Here is a 21,090-nt window from a genome sequence, read left to right as displayed (position 1 = left end):
AATACTTTCACTGAGAGACACTGATACCTTTTTTTGATCTAGCAATTTCCACTCCCAAGAAGTACCGCATTTGTCCTAGATCTTTAACTTCAAACTCAGCAGTTAGGACTTTCTTTAATTTTTCCATCTCCACTGTATCATCTCCAGTTAGCATTATATCATCAACATATACTATTAGAATTGTTTTTTTATCACTTTCAGACTGTTGGAAGAACATAGTGTGATTTGACTGCCCTTGTTGATATCCCTGATTTTTAATCACTTTTGCAAACCTGTCAAACCATACTCCGGGAGATTGTTTGAGTCCATACAAGGAATTCCTGGGTTTGCATACTTTATTTTCTTCACCTTTCTTACTGAAACCTGGTGGTATAGTCATGTACACTTCTTCTTCTAGTTCGCCAATTAGAAATGCATTCTTAATGTCGAGTTGTTGTAGTGGCCAATCTAAATTAGTTGCCAAGGATAGGAGTGCTCGAATTGTGTTCAATATTGTCACTGGTGCAAATGTCTCTGTGTAGTCAATGCCATAAGTTTGTGTAAACCATTTTGCAATGAATCTGGCTTTATATTATTCAACTGTCCCATCAGCTCTATATTTCACTATGAAGACCCATTTACAACCAACTAGCTTCTTCCCTCTTAGCAAATTCATAACGTCTCAAGTTCCATTCTTTTCCAGAGCCACATTTCCTCTATGACAGATTTCCTCAATTTAGGAATCTCCAAGGGTGAATATGATGAGAAAAGATGATAGGCATTGGTCATATGGTCAGAAGCACCATAATCGATAATCTTAGGAGTTTTGGATTTAGAGGTTATATTCAAGGTTCGAAAAAAATTACCTCTTTGGGCTAAAGAACCCGGAAAAATATTTGTGGAAGACAAAGCCGTACAATAACTAAACGAGGTTTGGTCCGCCTAACTAGGTAGGCCCTGCCTCAACATTTTCTAATTAATAAAAGGCTCTGCCTCGGTGACTTTGGGAACAAGGATGGAGACGCAGCTGGCCTTCTTATATGGCTTCTTCAATGATTTCTCGAGGCTTTTCTCTTCCTGCTTGGCCAGGTAGTGAGCCTTAGCCTTGCATGCAGCGGCTTCGGTGCTCTTCTTGGCATCCTCCTCGTGCTTCTTGGCGGCGTGGGACTTGGTGCCCTCGGCATTGCGCCAATACTGCTTTTCCTTCTCGCAAGCCTCGCGATCCTTGCTGTTGGCTTTGGTGGCACTCTTGCGAGCTCTCGCCACTTCAACTTTGCTATCCGTGCCCATCTTCTTGAGATGGATCTCCGACCAGGAGTCCATTGTCACCGATTGGACGAAGCTATCACGAGCAACAAGGCCGCGGTGCTTGCTAGAGCGCTTGAGACACATGAAGATGTCGTATGATAAGACCCATTCTGGGTTCTTCTGTGAGCAATCGACGCAGATCTTGTTTGCATGTTGCGATTGGAGTTCTTCGAGTCGCCGCGATGCCGCCATTGGACCCAATCTGAGAGACCCCATAATGGAGGTGGCTTCAGAGTCACCGTTAAGAGTTTCAGAGGAGCACGACCCTCTACTGTTGACGGCACCATCGGCCATTGCTAACTAAGGTTTAGAAACCCTAACTCTGATACCATGAAAACAAAATGAAATTTCTATATTTCTTCAATTGAATATTTTGTATATCCCATCTTGCAATATATAATGCAATCAAGGATTCTAAATAAGTAAATAATCTCCCTACAGAATAATATACAATCTTCTATATTTACTACTTTGCTAATTTACTCAATATACCTAAAGGATACTCGAGATTTCAACATTATATCTTGCAAAAAAAGAAAATAAAAACATATAACTAAAAATTGGCAAACATGAAATCAATGAGCCAAGCACTGCCCGCCACCGGGGGGAAGAAAGAAAGAAAGCTATTTTGATGTCATTGATGAGCCAACACAATAAAAGATAAAATAACTCAAATTGTTTCATACAAGCCCACATTAGTCCTTTCCATTACAAGCTAATGCATCAAAGAATACTTGTTAATAAATTACTAGAACATTTGTCCTTTTCATTACAAGCTAATGCATCAAAGAATTTTTATTAATAAATTATTAGAACTAGGGCATACTCATGAAAATGTACGAATATATAAATAAAGTCAATCAATAGACATCTTTGCATGTTTCATCTAAATCAGATATCCTACACCTACTTTCACATATTAAGTGGCTAGTGTGATTTGCTCCAAGATGGATGCTAAGTACAATTATACTTTTGACATATATTGATTAATTAGGGTTATAAATGAATCAAGTTGCTTGGAAGCTATAGAGAAGTGAATAAAATGGCAGATGCTTTAACTCGACAAGATGCCATGAGAAGGAATAGTTTGTTTATAAATAGTAGTCAACTTTTTAGAGTTATCAAAAGTTTGTATAGATTGGATAAGATGGGTACAACTTATATTGGGTATGTTTACTTGATTTCCGTTTGGTATTGGTATAGGTTTGTTTTCTTCTTTTATTTAGTTTGATGCGTGGGGTGTTTTATTGGTTATTATGTAAGCTCCAAGTGTCCTTTTGTTTTTACGATATTCTTCCGCCATAAATGAAGGTTATTAATAAACTTGGGATGAGGCCGCTATGACGATCCAACTCTTTCCACAAAAAAACAAAAAAAAAGTCACTTGGAAGTAGCTTAGCAGCTCAGCTTGTTAGGAGTTTGTTTGAACTCTTTTATTACATAAATAAGTGATTTTCATACCTAATTTTCAGACACGTTTCATAAACAAACCGAGCTTGAGCAAAGATGGACTTTCGACTTGTGAGCAGTTAGTCAAAGACTTGGTTAGGTTGGATAATAAGCTCAGAAATTCACTGTAAAAACCCAAAAAAAAGAGATATAAAAGATTAATAGAATGATTCCAAAAAAAAAAAAATAATAATAATAATAAATAATAAAAATAAAAAATAATAATAAAAATAAAAAAATTAATTAAAAAAAATATATTAATTAATTAATTAATTAAAAGAATTTAAAAAGAAAAAGAAAAAAAATTAATTAATTAAAATTTATTTTTATTTATAAAATATATTATTAATAATATTAATTAAATATATTATTATTATTATTATCATTATTATTATGATTATTATATTAATATATATATGTTAAACCACCTGAAGCTTCTGGATTCCTATTTTAAATTCAACCCCCCCTATCATCTATCTTCTTCTTCTTCTCATTCTTTTCTTTTCTCCTCCTGCTCCTGCGGCCTCTGAACATTCTCTCTCTCTCCTCTCATTCTCTCTCCCTCTCTCCTCGATTTCATGATGGATTTTTGCCCGATTGAAAATCCGAAAATACCACTGGACTCCATTCGCTACTGCCGTCATTTCTACCGGAGCGGATCGGTGGTAGGAGCGGCGTAAGCGTATTCCCTAGGGTAAGCGATTTCCCCCTTTTTTTTTTTAATTTCTTGCAAAATATAAACCCAATTGACGAATATACACCACCACGAGAATCTAGGGATGATTCTCTACGAGTCTAGTGGGACGAAATTCTCGTGGGGGTGTCGGGCCAAAACCCCAAATTTGGGGTGCGGCGATTATTAAGGGGCTTATTTTCAATTAATTAGCATTAATTTAGAAATGTTAAAATATTAAGCATTTGGGACTGAAGTAGGATTTCTGGAATTTAGGGCTCGGGTGAGAGCCGCGGGTCTAATTTTGGGACCCGTAGGCAAAACTTGGAAAATTAAGTGGGGATGTTAAATAATAGTTTAAATATTAATTTAAGGTATATGGAGCCTAGGGAAGGCTAGATGAGTATTATTTTGGAGAAATAAATTAATTAATCTAGGAAAAATGTAAATTGCAGGAATTAAATTTCAGGCGCCAAGGGCTTGAAATTTTGGGTCCTAAGGAATTTCTCAGTAGTAAGGTAAGGGAATAAACTAAAACAGTAATTTTCCATACAAATTATTATTGATTATGAGTAAATTTATTTTCAGAAAAGCATATGTTATATTGTGTATTACGAATGAAATGTACGATTGGGAAAATACTGCTATAATGATTAAAATGTATATGTATGTATGAGATGTAAGGAATTCACGATTTTAGAATATAAAGTATGACTTTTAACAGCATATGTGTGGCATGAATATTATTTTATGTGAAATGTATTATGATGTGAAAGATTTTACGAACAAAGCATGATTTCAGGTATTATGAAAATATGAGTTGTGTTGTGATGGTTTTAACGATTATGTGATAAATGATGTATTTTCAGTATATATATACCTGAAACAATTTTGGCGCAAGGCCATATATTTATGTTATCGGCACGAGGCCGTATTTATGTTTTTGGCGCGAGGCCATAAATTTATGTTATCGGCACGAGGCCGTATTTATGTTATTGGCGTGAGGTCATGTATTTATGTTATCGGCACGAGGCCGTATATATGCTATCGGTACGAGGCCGTATTTATATTATTGGCGCGAGGCCATATTTACTATGATTTTGGCGCAAGGTCATATGTATGATTTTGGCGCGAGGCCGTATCTATGTTTTCGGCACGAGGCCGTAATGATGTTACGTATGATCATGTATTATATGTTTTCACAACCAAGATGTTAGTTTAGTTCAGACCAGGAGCTCGGTACCGTAGCTATGGGTTAATTTTGGCACGAGGCCTTATTAGTGCTACCGTCCCACGAAAGGATGGGAGATGGATAGTCGATGTGGCTTTCAGTAGAGTGTGGATGTCCACCTGGCAGTCCGGACCAGGGTGTGGCAGGCTCATTGTACTTACAGATATATTTGATTCGGCAGTGGTCTGCCAGCCATTGTCGGGTCCTGCCTTCGGGCTGCACAACCCGTCATGGGGGTAATACATGACACCAGCTAGCTATTCATCCTGGGTTTGTTTTCAGTACTACAGTTTTAACAGATGATTTTATGTATGTTATAATTTATTAACAGATGTGAAAATATATGTTTACCCAGTACGATATGATGATGTTTATAGATTTATGAAATGTACTATATATGTATAAATGCATTAAATATTCATGTTGCCACACAGCTGTATTTAGTTTATTTTCCCTTACTGAGAAGTGTCTCACCCCCGAACATTAAATCATTTTCAGGAAATCCAGTGAGACCGGCGGGCTAGAGCCGCCATTGAGTGATTGGAGCTTCCTTACTAGAAGGGTAAGCATTGAACTAGGATCGGGAGTTTCTGTTATTTAATCCTAGTGTTATTTTGACTTTTGGAGGTTGTATATCATAACAATATGTTGATGTTATAGAAAGCTCTGGTATTATGTTTTATGATTGGATGATTGAGATTTTATGTTTACTGCTGCTAGGTTTTCCGCTGTGTTTGACAGGTGTCCCCGCTACCCACGGGTTTGGGTTGACCATTTTATTTATTATGTGATATTTTATATTAAGAAATTGAGGGACGTTACATTCACACCCATTTGAGTGTATTATTCTTTATATATTCATGCATAGATTTACCCAAAGTTAAGTCCCTCTTTTGACGGCATGCTGATAGTACAGTAATTATGCAGTCCAAGAAACATCCCTCACAGAGCTTTCATTGAACGTTTGACACGCAGAACTACCCATCAACATAGAAATTGATCAACCCATTTTGCACTAGCAAATGAAAAACAAAACCCACCTTGTAAATGTAAGAATGGATTGGTTCACCCTCTAGAATTCTCGAAAGTCTCTCACATGCCTTGAACTCAAGCACGAAGCTCATATTCTCTAACCATTTGGCGAAACAAAGATAAGCCCATAATAGGAATTGTAGCCTTACAGTATCCCCTTGTTAAAGTAAACACATCTAACGTTGTTTATTTGGGTGAGGAGTATTGTTGTGAAACTTGAGATTGTTCCACCTAACTTTACCACAGTTTACTATTGTACCGGTCAATAGAGAGTGAATAATTGTGCAAAATTACACCAGGTAAATTCGCAGGGAAGTGGGGGGTCACAATGGACCGCTTAAATCCCTCTTTCCTAGACAGAATTTTCCTTAGACATGTAATTAACACAATATATTACTACAACTATACCCGACAAAAGCTAACTGCTGAATAGATAAAATGAAGAATACTAGAATTTAACAAGGTTTGGCTAATTGTGCCTACATCCTCGGACACTATCAATCAATATTTCTCTATTATAGAAATATTACAAAATGAGAGAGAGAAGAGAGAATGTGCCTAAGAGAGAAGTAGGCAAATTTGGGGATGAGATTACAAATGGAGGTGATGAGTTTATATAGGTTAGGAAATACCACTATTACAACCACTAATCACCTAATTTTGAAAAAATAGCCCACCATTAAAGACTTCAATGGCAATGGTAGGCTTCCAGAATGAGTCATAATTCAACAAATCTCCACCTTGGCGAAATTCCATCTCTTAACATCTCTCATGGATTCCATAATGTCTTCAAACGCGCTTGTAGCGCAAATTTTTTCAATTTTTAACAATGTTGATCAAGTTTAAGCAATGTTGAAACTTGACCACAGTCACCACTTTTGTCATCATATCAGCAGGATTCCCAGTAGTTCAAATCTTCTGGATTACTACTCCACCTTCTTCCAGAATTTCTTGAACAAAGTGATATCGAACGTCGATGTGCTTTGTCATTGAATGGTAGACTTGGTTCTTTGCTAGATAGATAGCACTTTGGCTATCACAATGCACCTTAATGTGCTTTTGTTCAATTCCCAAATCTTTCATCAATCCTTGAAGCCAAATTGCCTCCTTCACAGCCTTTGTGACTGCCATATACTCTGCCTCTGTAGTGGATAAAGCAACTGTTGACTGTAAGGTAGACCGCCAACTAACCAGCACTTTTGCAAGAGTAAAAACATAGCCAGTAGTTGACCGATGCTTATCCAAACCACCAGCGTAGTCGGAATCACAGTATCCAACAATACTATAATCATCTTGCTTATCCTCCTCAAATATTAGTCCAACATCTATCATATACAAAATGTATCGTAGAATCCATTTCACAGCTTACCAATGTTCCTTTCTAGGATCATGCATATACCCGCTCATAACTCCAACGGCTTGTGAAATATCGGGCCTTGTACACCCCATGGCATACATCAAGCTACCAACAGCACTTGAATATGGTACTTTTGACATGTATTCTCGTTCTGCTTCAGTTTTTGGAGACATAGATGCATTTAGCTTGAAATGAGGAGCAAGAGGAGTACTAACAGGTTTTGACTTCTCATCCATGCCAAAACGCTTTAGTACTTTCCTCAAATATTGTTTTTGAGTCAAACAAAGCCTCCCTAATTTCTTATCTCTACTTATCTCCATACCAAGAATTTTCTTTGCTTCGCCTTGATCCTTCATCTCAAACTCCCTATTCAATCAAGCCTTCAGTTTGTCAATTTCTGTCTGACTTTTGGAGGCTATCAATATATCATCAACATAAAGAAGAAGAAATATGAAAGATCTATCTTGTAGCTTACAAAAATACACATAGTGATCATATTTGCTTTTTTTGTACTTTTGCCCCATCATAAACTTGTCAAATCATTTGTACCACTACCTTGGAGATTGCTTTAATCCATACAACGATTTTTCAAGTTTGCACACCATATTTTCTTTTCCAGCAACTTTGAAACCTCATGGCTGAGTCATGTAGATTTCCTCTTCCAAGTCTCCATGTAAAAATGCAGTTTTTACATCTAATTGAACTAGTTCCATATCCAATTTTGCTACCAAAGCCAATAAGATTCTAATGGAGGAATGTTTTACTACTGGAGAAAATACCTCATTGTAATCAATTCCCTCCATTTGTGCATAGCCTTTAGCTACCAACCTTGCTTTATAGCGAACACTATTCTTGTCAGGAAATCCATCTTTCTTTGTATATACCCATTTACACCCAATTGCCTTCTTTCCCTTCGGAAGACTAACAAGCTTCCATGTTTGATTCTTATGAAGGGACTGCATTTCTTCATTCATGGCTTCCCTCCACTTTTCTTCTTCCAAACTTTGGATTGCTTCATTGTAAGTAACCGGAGTATCATTGTTTGCAATTGGAGATGCGTAAGCCACCATGTCAACAAAGCGAGCAGGCTTTCTAATTTTTCTCTTTGGCTTACTCAATGCAATAGATTCATGTTGCTGTGGAGGTTCTTGGGTTGAAACCTCTTCTACAGGCGACTCTGCTTCTACCATAGGAGAGTCTTCATTTTCTGGGTAAAAAATTCTTCTATCAAACTCCACTTGTTTTGGAGCACCATCTTTTTGCTCAACACTTTCTGTTGTCACCTTTCTTAAAAAAGTAGATTCATTAAAGGTAACATCCCTGCTGAAGATTATTTTCTTTGTCTCTGGACACCAAAGACGATATCCCTTTACTCCAAAGGTGATTCCCATAAAGATTGCTTTCTTAGCCCTCGGATCCAACTTTGATTCCTTGACATGATAGTAGGCAGTGGAACTGAATACATGTAAGGAATCATAATCTGTAGCAGGCTTTCCAAACCATTTCTCCAATGGTGTTTTACCACAAATAGCAGTAGATGGTAGGCGGTTGATGAGGTGGCAGGCATATGTTACAGCCTCAGCCCAAAATTCTCTACCCAACCCAGCATTGGAAAACATACACCGAACCTTCTCCAACAATGTTCGATTCATACGTTCTACCACTCCATTCTGTTGTGGTGTACTTCTCACTGTGAAGTGTTGTATAATACCTTCATGTTTGTGGATTTTAAGAAATTGATCACTTCTATATTCTCCACCATTATCTGTACGAAGGCACTTGATCCTTTTGCTTGTTTGAGTTTCCACATTATTTTTCCATTTGAGGAAGACTCCTAACACTTCATCCTTAGTTTTCATAGTATACACCCATACTCTTCGAGAAAAATCGTCAACAAAGGTCACATAGTAGTGTTTTCCTCCCAGTGAAGTTGTCTTGGAAGGTCCCCACACATCAGAGTGAACATAATCCAAAATACCCTTGGTATTATGGATTGCAGTACCAAATTTTACTCTTGTTTGCTTCCCTTTGATGCAATGTTCACAGAAATCTAGCTTGCAGGTCTTTGCTCCCTTTAATAATCCTTGATTTGTAAGAAGTCCCAAGGATTTTTCACCTGCATGCCCCAAGCGTATATGCCATAACCTAGTTGCTTCTATTTCTTTATCATTAGAAGAAACTGTTGCTGCCGTCCCAATAACTGTACGACCTTGATAGTGATACAAGTTATTGTTCTTCCGAATTCCCTTGATTATCATGAGTGCACTAGAGATGATCTTCATGACTCTGTTTTCTGCTGTTACTTTGAATCCCTTTGATTCTAGGGTTCCCACAGAAATAAGATTCTTCATCAAACTTGGTACATATCTAACGTCCGTCAATATTTTGATTGATCCATCTTGATTCCTCAAGCGGACTGAACCAATCCCATGTGTGGTAAGAGGGACATCATTTGCTGTGTAGACGACTCCACCTTCTAGTTCTTTAAAATCAAAGAACCAATCCCGATTGGGACACATATGATGGCTACACCCAGAATCTAATAGCCATATACTCGAAGAACTAGTTGATGGCGTAGCAGCAAGCGAAAGATCTGAGCTTCCATCTTCGTACTCAGCCACATTTGAGATGGCCTTTCCTTTATCAGGTTTGCCTTTATTCTTTAGCTTTGGACAGTCTTTCTTCCAGTGCCCCTTTTCCTGACAAAAGGCATATTCATCTTTGTTTGGTCTGGACCTTGACTTGGATCTCTCTTTCTTTCTACTATTCTGGCTTTGTGAACGGCCTCGAACTACTAGAGCCTCGTTGGCTCCACTTGTGCTTTCAAGCTTGTCCTTCTTCCTTAATTCATAGCTGTACAAAGCAGCACAAACCTCGCCAAGAGACACTTTATCCTTTCCATGGAGCAGAGTAGTTTCAAGAAACTCAAACTCCTCAGGAAGGGATCCCAACAACATCAAAGCCAGGTCTTCATCTTTAAAAGTCTCATCCAAATTAACTAGATCAATAACCAACCTATTAAAGTTGGTGATATGATCATTCATAGTGGTACCCGAGACATAAGTGAAGCGAAATAGTCTCTTCTTCATATGGAGTTTGTTCTGAGAGCTTTTCTTCAAAAACTTTTCCTCCAGTGCCTTCCACAACTTGTTTGCAGAAGTTTCCTTACAGAATGCATACTTCTGCTCTTTTGAAAGACACTATCGAATTGTACCACGTGCTAACCGATTGATGGTCTCCCATTCTTTCTTCTCAATATCTTCTGGTTTCTCTTCTTCAATGGCAATGTCTAGACCTTGCTAAAAGAGAGCGTCTAGAACCTCACTTTGCCACATACCAAAATGACTGGTGCCGTAAAAAATCTCCACTGCAAATCTGGTATTTGTCACAGTAGTTCTTGCCAAAATAGACAAGTTTGATGTGGATGCTTTTGCACTATCTGCCATTTCTGTCATAAATGCTATTCAATAGCTACCGATGCGGAATGCTATTAACCCAAGGAAAACTTTTCTGATGTGGAAGATCAGACTAAGCTGCAACCATAAAGCATACTAAGAATAACCTTGGCTCTGATACCAATTGTTGTGAAACTTGAGATTGTTCCACCTAACTTTACCACAGTTTACTATTGTACAGGTAAATAGAGAGTGAATAATTGTGCAAAATTACGCCAGGTAAATTCCCAGGGAAGTGGGGGGTCACAATAGACCGCTTGAATCCCTTTTTCCTAGACAAAATTTTCCTTAGACATGTAATTAATACAATATATTACTACAATTATACCCGACAAAAGCTAACTACTGAATAGATAAAATGAAGAACACCAGAATTTAACGAGGTTTGGCTAAGTGTGTCTACGTCCTCGGACACTATCAATCAATATTTTTCTATTGTAAAAATATTACAAAATGAGAGAGGGAAGAGAGAATGTGCCTAAGAGAGAAGTAGACAAATTTGGGGATGAGATTACAAATGGAGGTGATGGGTTTATATAGGTTAGGAAATACCACTATTACAACCACTAATCACCTACCTTTGAAAAAATAGCCCACCATTGAAGACTTCAATGGCAATGGTAGGCTTTTAGAATGAGCCATAATTCAACAAGTAGATGGGCATGGCGAATGTGGCCACACTCGGCGAGAGCACAAAAGGACAAGATGAGGCCAGTTCTGGTCATACGCGCTAGCTTGAATTTGCTTCAATTCTGACATTGTACTGCAGGATTCCATGACTAGGAGAGTTGGATGCGTGATGATGATGATGTTGCGGTTTGAGTTCCATTTGAGATGCAGTCCAGACAGGCGATGGATTAGAATTTAAGTCAGCTTGTATTTAAAGTTTTACAACACGGGGAATGGTTAAAGAGAATGGTTAGGAGGATTGAAAGATAGTCTCTAATAGAGGATTCCTTTAATGTCTTCTTTTTGAAATATCAAATTACCCCAATAATTATCAATAATTATATCAAAATATCTCTTTAACTATCTACAAATTATTTAAAAATATCCTTATACCCTTTAATTCTTTATTATTCTCTTTCTAATTTAAAAAAGTTAAAAATAGAGAGCGATGGAGCACACAAGTAGTGCATGCCCGTGACTTATTTATTATAATGGATCTTGAAACATCGATGAACAATATTTTACGTTATATTTAGAAGTAAGAATTTATGACTTTGGATTTGGATTTGGAAACATTTCAATAAAAAATTATATTACATCATTTCCAAATTTAATATAAATCCCAATCCAAATCCTCTCTAAATATATGGTGAATTTTTCCTTTATTGAATGGAGTGTCAACTCAAAACACTTTGTCCCACATTGACTAGGAGAAGAAGGGAATACACTCCCTCCCCTTAAAATATCAATCTCCCCACCACACAATTTCTGTCAATTCATAGCCACCAACAAAGTCAGACTGTGGTTTGGACTAGTTGCTTGTTTTGTAGTTGGGCTTTCAAAAGCCCATTAATTTTTATAATGGGTCTTAAAAGTGTGTCCATTTTATGAGCCTACTTAATTTTTGATTTGTTCAGTTCAAGTGTGGGCAAACATAATCGAGCTTGAGTTCAAGTTTTTAGATATTTATTTTCAAGCCGAGCCCAAACTTAGATTTTTTAGCTTGTTCTGGTTTGAACTTGAGTTTGAGCTGAGCCTTTAGTCTATCGAGTCGAGCTAGAACATGTTAAAGCTTGATTTGACTTGGTTCATTTGCAGGTTGATATCCATTTTTGATCAATTATTTCACTTTAACTTTTTATGTAGGGATATAAAAATTTATCAAAAAATTCAAAAACTAACATGAAACTATACCAAAATAAGTTTTGCTTTAGTTTTTTGATTTTTGATTTTAGTTCTAGTTCTTGAAAATATACAAATTTCGTTTTTGGTTTGGTTTCTTCCAAAGAAACCAAAGCATATTTTTGGAAAATTTAACATTTTAATGAACCATCCATGATGTGACTATTGAATGGATTAAAAAAACTCTTTTTTAAAAGGGTAAATCAATAGTTTTCAAGTTAGGTTTTATGCTTTTCCTCCCAAAGAATCCAAATTATTCAAATTCAAGAGTTTTCACAAAGATAATCCAAAAATATTTTTAACATTGAAATTAAAAATATTTTTTTGGGAACTATAGATGGCTTGATTCCTCTTTTGAGGATATGTATGTTATTTACTTTGTATATTCATTCATACCAAATAACAAAATAAAAAAGTCTCTTTCCTTCTTTTCTTTATTTTCCATTTTGTGGACAGTAAGTAGTAAGATTTTCATTAGATTAAGTCCTTTGTATATCTGGATCTTACGAAATCCTTTTCAAAGGAGTTAAGGTTTATCAAATTTCTAAAATGAATAAACAAAAAAGGAAGAACTTGCATAAAGGTGGTCAACTAGCCTTTGCAAGCGATTGACCATCTAATCCTGCAATATTAATTTTTTAAATCTTTTTTTAATTTCAACCATTTATTTCATGAATTTGCTTTCAAAATGGGGAATATACACACATACAAACACACAAAGTAAGCACAGTAACCATTCATAGAATGGATGTTTTAGGGTGCTAATTTTTTAAATTTTAATAAAAAGAGATTTAAAATATTGTGTTCCTTATTCGCAAAAGTACTCTTGAACCTAATCTCTTTTCAAAAAGTTTTTTCCTTTTCAAAGCTAAAATAAAGTGGCGACTCTATTTTCTAAATTAGGGAACCAATGGTTTGATTTTTTATGCTTATTTGGTTTGTAAACAGTTACCAAAACATTAGCAACCTAAACGGGTTTTCAAAACCCAATGTCGACGATAGTGATCCCCACTTCTCATTGCCACCATCCCCAAATATATTATAACAAAATTTTCATGTTGGGATTCCTACTCTCCCAGTCGAGGCAATTGGACCACCCCTTCCTTGCAGTCCGAATGTGTCAACATGTAGGCACAAAAGTTTGATTTGTATTAAACTATAGCACAACTCAATTTGAGCCACTTACTAATTGCTTTACCCACAATACTTTTGTCCATGACCAAGGAATGATTGTCACTGACAGTTTAACAACAAAAAAGTGCGTACTAAATGAAGATGGACTGAAGCCACTGCAAAAGCTAATTTTTATTAACGAAGTTGAGCTTATTGTGCATCACTCAATGAAATATTCATAATACAATACTAACAACACTTGATACATAAAACACTTTGTTCACTTACTTTCAAACATTGACACTTGCTATGTAAATTAAATCTTTTTGGCATCTATTGGATTTCTACTGTTGATGCTAATAAAACTTTCACTATCAATGTGGGACTCTTCCCTTGATAGGTGAGCTTAATAACGCGACTCTTCAACAATTATATATTCAGAAAACTTGACATTCAATCATTTTTTTTCCTTTAAGCGTACATATATAAAATATTGAAGCATGCATGAACAAATTTCCTCCTAGCAATATATAATTAAAGAGAGAACGACTGGATCGCCAACTGAAGCTCATGAACAAGGAGGCATGTACGAAGGCGGAGAGCGAATGCTTGTAGCCGCAGTCGTCCCATTCTTCACAATTAGGACGGTTTCCATGCCCCAACTCGTATGCCGTTCCAAATGACAATGCATGAACCATACCCCTGAAAATGATCATTATCCATTTATGCTTTCATGTTAGTACCACTACTGGATCACCAATTCATGAAAGAAAGAAAGCATGTAATTTAGGATATTTGATTTGTTGACTTGATCAATTGACAACTTAATTACAAGATATGGGCCAAGACATGGACAAGTGTGCATTTTTTGGAGATGAAAGAGCCCTAATTATGTGGTTAACCCAAGTTGCGAGGCAGTCGCAAATTGGTAGAGTAGTTCGCATGTCAGCATGTGCCGTGCTGACCTACTGCTCGCAATCTCAGCTCATGACCGCGACAAACAGCATGAATTGTTTTTGACAAAGACTGAACCCACTTCAATGTTCTTGAGATGGACGGGGACGGAGCCCAGCCCAAATCTAGATTGGACTTTACAGCACATGTGCATATATGCATGTAATTAAATAGACTACTGGCCACATTTATTTGATGGGTCTCATGTGTGTGAATGATGACATGGTGATGTGCTCCGGTTAGTTATACAAGGATTGAGCTGGGGCTCAACAACTAATATTGCAGAAATCTCGACCCAAATATAGATATATCCAAAACAACGTAAGATACCTGGATTGTCTGCTACAAATCTGATGGCAACCCATCCATTCTTGGGAACTCCAATGGTGTTAACTTCTGGGGGGTCGACCAAGTTATAATTATAATATTTTTGTGGGTTATGAATACTTGCGTTGAAATTTCCAGCACCTGTGCCAACCACGTAGAAGCTGAAACCATGGAGATGCATAGGATGATTCTCTGATGAGTTCGCAACGTTTGTTCCTTGGTAAACTATCTCCACTGATTCGTTATAGTTTATCATCTTCACCCTCGTCCCATCCTCTGGAACCAGCGTGTCGTTCCCAGTGTCATCTGCCGTGAAGTCAAAAAAGCGTGGCGGCCTGCTTGGGAACGTCCTGTTGAAAACCCCTGTAATGTTCCTGCGTCCAACATTTTGTTAATTTGTTATTATTGAACATTTCCTAGCTATACTACTTGATTACTTCATAAAGTATACAAAGGTAAGAATGAAACCCTTGTTCCCCCTCATCGTTCTCTCTTATGCTGAAATTTAATTGATTTAAAAATTGAGAAACTTACTACCACTATGCCTTTGATTTGTTTGGGATCAACTTATCATTACTCCACTACCTTGAGGAAGTGCTAGCACAAGTTCCCAAGAATTTTAACATGAGATTAATTCATTGTACAGAGAGAGTGACGACGCCCCCTCCCCTTCTACCACGTTCAAGTACTAAAGATCCTAATATATGTTATCTTAAATATTGTTATTACAGTTTTAATATTTTTCCATCAATACTAAAGTATTATCATTTCCTTTAAAAACATTTCATTTGCCCATTTAAAGTCCTACTAATTAATGATATATTGGGTTGGGCAACACAATTGAAGCAGCACCTAAATCTGCCTTCAAGTAGTCACCCATCTCATCCTCTGGTTTGAGTCCACTAAGAGGTTCCATAAGCAATCTGTGGTATATTTATTTAATTAGACCCTAAATTATAAGTCAAAAATATAATTTTTTACATTCAAAAGTATGAATTTCAAATTTTGAATTTAGATTTGATTCGATTTGGACAATTTTCAATAAAATTTTATATTATATATTTTTTTGAAGTCCAATAAAATTCAAAGTCAGGAGCTTGATCTCCCAACATAGAGTTAAGGAAATATCTAATTACTTTATGCATATTATATAATATGAATGGTGCAATTATATAATGCAGTGAATAAGTGTAGTTGCAATGCCTAAATGATAAGTGTAGCACTAATAAAAAATATTTAAGATCATCTTTACTCTTATTTCTTATATTTAATATTAAATTTCAAATTGTTCTCTAGCACTTGAAATAAATACAACTTACTTAATTGACAACTTAATTACTCTTCTATAATAAATTATAATGACTTGGCATAAATTGCAATAAGGCAGATGAAGAATTAACATTTTTTCAAACTAATTTTCATAAATGTATTTTCCCTTTCTCCTGAAAGAATTAATCGACTTTAGTAATTGTCTCTTAACATTCACACCATTATATGTTTGGTTCGTGCTCATACCCATTTTCCTTCTCTTTTAACAAATTTCCTTCATTTATTTTTGTTTACTTTGTGTTAATGTTGACATTTTCGTGTCCCTTGTCCACATATAATTGAAAGCTTAGTGTTTTCAAAATGTCAAAAAATAATATAAATACATATGAGCTTTTTTTATTTTATTTTATTTTATTATTAAGTACTTAAAAGCTTAGAGTTCATACTTTAAATTTGAATTTATGGACTAAGATAAAATACGATATTAAATTATATTAAATTTTATCTGAATACTCACAAATTCAAATCCAAAATCAAATCTATACTCTCAATACTGTCTGTATGTGTGTGTCTATATATATATATATATATATATAATATATAATACTCCCCAATACTGTCTGTATGTGTGTGTCTATATATATATATATATATATATATATATATATATTATCAATTATATATAATTAGTTAAATTTTAATAATTAAAATTGTAAATGAGATTTGTTTGTTAAAATTTATACCATAAATTAATAGCTTGTCAAACTATACATACATATCTACGCACATACATTACATATATGCAGTATAAAATAGTGCACGTTATAAATTTTTTTTTTAAGAAAAAATACAAAAATACCTCTGTATATGTGTGTTATGAAATAGTTTTTATATTAATTAATTCGTTGGTTGGAATTGGCTGACAGTGAGGCCGGCCGCATGGTTTGTCCTCTTGTCGAATATGAATGAAAAGAAAGTTAGAAAGAAGGAGACATTAGACAGAAATTAATAAAATATATTAAAAAAAAAAAGTAAAGAAGAAGAAGAAGAAGAGAAGAAGAAGAAGAAGAAAAAGAAAAAGAACGTAGTTATAATGCATACCAGTAGTAAGCTTGGAGGATATCGACGGAAGGCAACACAAAACTGATGTTATTCAAGCTGGAGGAGAGCCTATTTCCGTCGGGTCCGGAACAGGAGGCGTTGGGGCAGATCTTATTGTTCACTGAGACAGTAATCATGATGCGTTTGGTGACCTTCTGTGGGACGCTAATCGGGTGCTCCTTGCTCGCCAAGCTGCGCACTTGGCTAGTGAAGTTGGAGGCGGCGCTGCCGTTATCGTAGGCAGGAAGGTTACTGGGGAAGGAGGGGGACGATGGCGGGGTGTAGTTGCCTTTGTACTGAACGATGGCGGTGGTGGTGGTGTTGTCGTAGGCGGATATACCGCTGGAGTAGGCGAGAGCAGCCATGTAGTAGTGGCTGAGAGGCTGGTCGGCGGTGAGGAGGACGTCCATGGTCTGCCCCGGAGTTATCATGATGTAGGAAGTCTTGAAGGGCTTGACGTAGGCTCCATCGGCGCCCACCAGTGTGAGGCTGTGTCCCGCCACCGCGAAGAACATTTCTTCGTTCATCACGGCGTTCACTATCCGGAGAAGATAGGTTTTGCCGTAGTTCACCAGCAACCGGAATGTTGATGCTAATGATCATAAAAGCAATATGAGTAATTATTAATTAATTTCAACTTTTCTAGTTTTCGATGATTATAAACATGTGGTTTTATTTTTTAGTTGGAAAAATCTTGAAGCGAAAAGCAAGAAAATGATTTTTAATTGTATTCCCTTGGAGAACACCAACGTGAATTTCAACTTCATCGACTGATATATTGTTTTAATTATGTTTGACAAAATGTCAGCGACTACAATGGGCAATTAAATAATTAGGATAATGCCTGTATGGATGAATGTACCATTAGAGCATGGATATAGATCCCCTGGTTGGCCATTGATTGTGAAAGCGTCTGACACGTTCGGTTCCCCGCCATTTTCGAGGGCTTCAGTAATTATTTCCATCACGTCGCCCTTAAACCAGGAAGCTGCAACGCAATAACACTTCATAATTGTCTAAGAATTGCATTGCATTTGGAAAACATTTATCGTTTATTATTTTTGTTTTTTTAACTCACATTGTTTTAAATTTTCTTAACATTATAGAGAGAAGAAGTCGGGACTGATAAAAAGTGTTTTTCAACTTATCTCTAATACAAAATTTAAAAAATTAAAAAATAACTGTAGCGTATACCGAGAACGATTGTTTCCTCCGCATAAGGTTTAGCAAAAGGATAAGTTTTTCCAGTCGCGGGATAAACAATAATAGCGCCATGGACGGTGGCACGCGTCCAATCACTGTGGGCATGCCACCATAGCGTTCCTTCTTCGCTAGAAAAATTGATTTCGTAAGTGAAGTTTGATCCAGGTTTGATAGGACACTGAGTTACATTCTCTGGACCGTCTGACCACGGATTCCTTGGCTGCTTCACTCCATGCCTGTAAACGTAAAACTTAAATCTTAACATGCACAGAGTTTGGTAGCATGAATGCTGAGTTTTAGATTAATATTTGTTTGAATTTAAACAAAATTGAATAAAATTTTATATATTTTTTTGTTTAAATTTATTCAAATCATATTCAAGATCCAAACTTCAAGTTTTCTGTTGATCAATAAATATTTTTTGAAAAAAAAAAAACCAAATGAAATGGAGAATATAGATATAGTAAATTAATCAGATTCCAATTCAATCATTTTCTCATTGTAATAATTTTTGCAGAAATGGACGTTTGTGGTGTGTAAAAGATTCTCTCTTCCATTAGCCTCCAATTCATGCCGTTTGCGATTTCAAACACGAGTGAAGAAAATTTGCACGCGATTACATGTGATGTGGTCCAAATAAAAACTTAATGAACAAGAAAACATTAATTACTTTTAATCAATTGATCATCCAATAATCCCACGTCATTACGTCCTACCCACTCAAAATCAAACTAGAAAAAACCAAATATCTCATTAGTATTCCCTTGCTGTTAACTTAATTGCACAGAACCCTTCTAGAAATTCTCGCTATATATATAAATTACCAGTGAACAGTGACCCCGTAGAGTCCTTGATTGAGGACATTAATATATATGGTTTCCCCTTTGTGGACGCGAATCACTGGCCCAGGGAACATTCCATTCGTGGTCAACATGCTCTTCGTGCTGCACAGCCTCGTGAAATTCGTCTCCTTCAGCTGCGTTCATTTTAATGGAGAGAGCTTTAAATTTATAAATATGCCGTCAGGCTAGCTAGCCAGGGCTCAGGAGGGTATAATAATAATCACTTGCAGAGAAGCAGCCATGAAATTTAAAGAAGTAAACTGAGAGTAAGCACTCACAACATAGTCATAATATTTGGCGTGTTTGGCATGCGCCCCGCCGAGCAGTAAGCCATTAATGATGAAAAGCAGGCACCCTGCGAGGAAGAAGAGCCTTTTTTGCAATATTATTCCCATTCTCCCACAAAAATTTAACTAAGAAGAGTGTTTTTTTTTTTATGATTTTGTAGTTCATCTTTCTCAGCGATCGCCTATTTATAGGCCATAGGGTGGGATGGAAAGCTCCCAGCCTCCCAACCCGTAAAGCCATTGCACATTAGCTTCACCGCAGCCGGCCACCACCAATGAAATGCATGGACCCCAGCTCGACAAGTTTGGATTATTACTTCAGTGTGTCACGCCAAGATATTATTGAGCACGAAAAAGTCGCGGCGTGTCAGCGGATACATATTGGATAATTAACTACACTTTCCTTCTCCGACCGGTGATGGATTGAGGGAGATGTTTGCGCGTTATTTCAACGGGTTATAGTGGAAAGTAAAAGAAAAATGACAAGCTCAATTTATATGTGAATATTGATAAAAACAATTGACTGCAAAGAGTAAATAAAATAATAATAGTACAATTTCTCTATAAATTCACACTACATGGACGTTAAACTAACAAAGTTTTTGTAATGTGTACCTTGCAATATTGATTCTGGATATAATCTAAACTTGAGATCATGTGTGTATGAAAAGTTGACTAATGCCCTCTTTCCTTCCTCATAATTATGAGTTGATGGAGAATCACAATTACATTAGGGTGATGGCACTACAGAAAATAGGTGTTTGTAGTGACAAAAGTATTAGTGACGGAGCAAAAATCGTCACTAATAATAGGTCATTAGGGACGAAACTACTAACCATTACTAAAGATACATTATTGGTGACAAAAATAAAATCGTCACTAATACTTTCATCACTAAAAATATGTTTCTTGCACAAACGATTGCATGAAAATGTTAGCAATGACTTTTTTGACTATTAGTTATGGTTGTCAACCGTCTCTAAAAACCTTATGCAGAACTAAACCCTCTTCCCGGCCCTTCGCGTTGAAATCCCAAATCTCCCATTTCCTCCTCCACAAAACTACTCTCCTTCCTGCACGAAGCCCCCCTCCTCATAATTATGACTTGATAGAGAATCACAATTACGTTAGGGTGATGGTAAGGACCTTAATTTCCTTATTTTTATATTATCCTTGTAAACAAATCCTACCTATTGTTAGTTGGTGGTACATACACGACCCAAACTAATGTAATCTCAATTTTGATACATAATGCCTGATACATGGATGATACATGATAGATAATAAACTGCTTCCTAAAACTCCAACATTCCATTTAATTCAGTTTTATAGAATATGTTATACTAGTCCATAAAATTCTAACATTATCCTACTTTGACCACATATTAAAGTAACGACCTCAAATTTATATCATTTTTTCCACATATGAACTATTCTCATACTCCCTGCTATGAAACTCGGGTCATAGAAGGCACCGGGATAATCCTGTATATAATAATCATACTTACGCAACAGAAACATAAGTCATACAATCGTAAATACCATACAATACCAGGAATCTATATCTCTAAACCATAGCTATATAATACGTCTCTCTCTAGAAATATCTATTCCAAAACACAAAACCCTACACAAACTTACCCTATAACTAGGGTAACC

The 21,090-nt window shown here is 36.2% G+C and overlaps 1 protein-coding gene across 1 annotated transcript in view; it reads right to left on the bottom strand.

Moving 5' to 3' along the window:
- The window catches only part of LOC131162938 (laccase-14-like), a 29,122-nt gene extending 9,532 nt beyond the window's left edge, over positions 1 to 19,590 (bottom strand). The window contains exons 1-8 of the mRNA XM_058119565.1: positions 19,423 to 19,590; positions 19,127 to 19,278; positions 18,294 to 18,538; positions 17,962 to 18,087; positions 17,100 to 17,691; positions 14,733 to 15,103; positions 14,025 to 14,150; positions 10,636 to 10,654 (exon numbers count right to left, since the gene is read on the bottom strand). Of these exons, the coding sequence (XP_057975548.1) occupies positions 10,636 to 10,654; positions 14,025 to 14,150; positions 14,733 to 15,103; positions 17,100 to 17,691; positions 17,962 to 18,087; positions 18,294 to 18,538; positions 19,127 to 19,278; positions 19,423 to 19,539 (1,748 nt within the window). The 5' untranslated portion in view covers positions 19,540 to 19,590. The remainder of the gene's footprint in view (positions 1 to 10,635; positions 10,655 to 14,024; positions 14,151 to 14,732; positions 15,104 to 17,099; positions 17,692 to 17,961; positions 18,088 to 18,293; positions 18,539 to 19,126; positions 19,279 to 19,422) is intronic.
- Between the last annotated feature and the right edge of the window lie 1,500 nt (positions 19,591 to 21,090).

This window comes from Malania oleifera, chromosome 8 (genome assembly GCF_029873635.1).
Source record: "Malania oleifera isolate guangnan ecotype guangnan chromosome 8, ASM2987363v1, whole genome shotgun sequence".
In the NCBI taxonomy this organism is placed as follows: domain Eukaryota; kingdom Viridiplantae; phylum Streptophyta; class Magnoliopsida; order Santalales; family Ximeniaceae; genus Malania; species Malania oleifera.
This window is presented reverse-complemented; position numbering and strand designations above follow the sequence as displayed.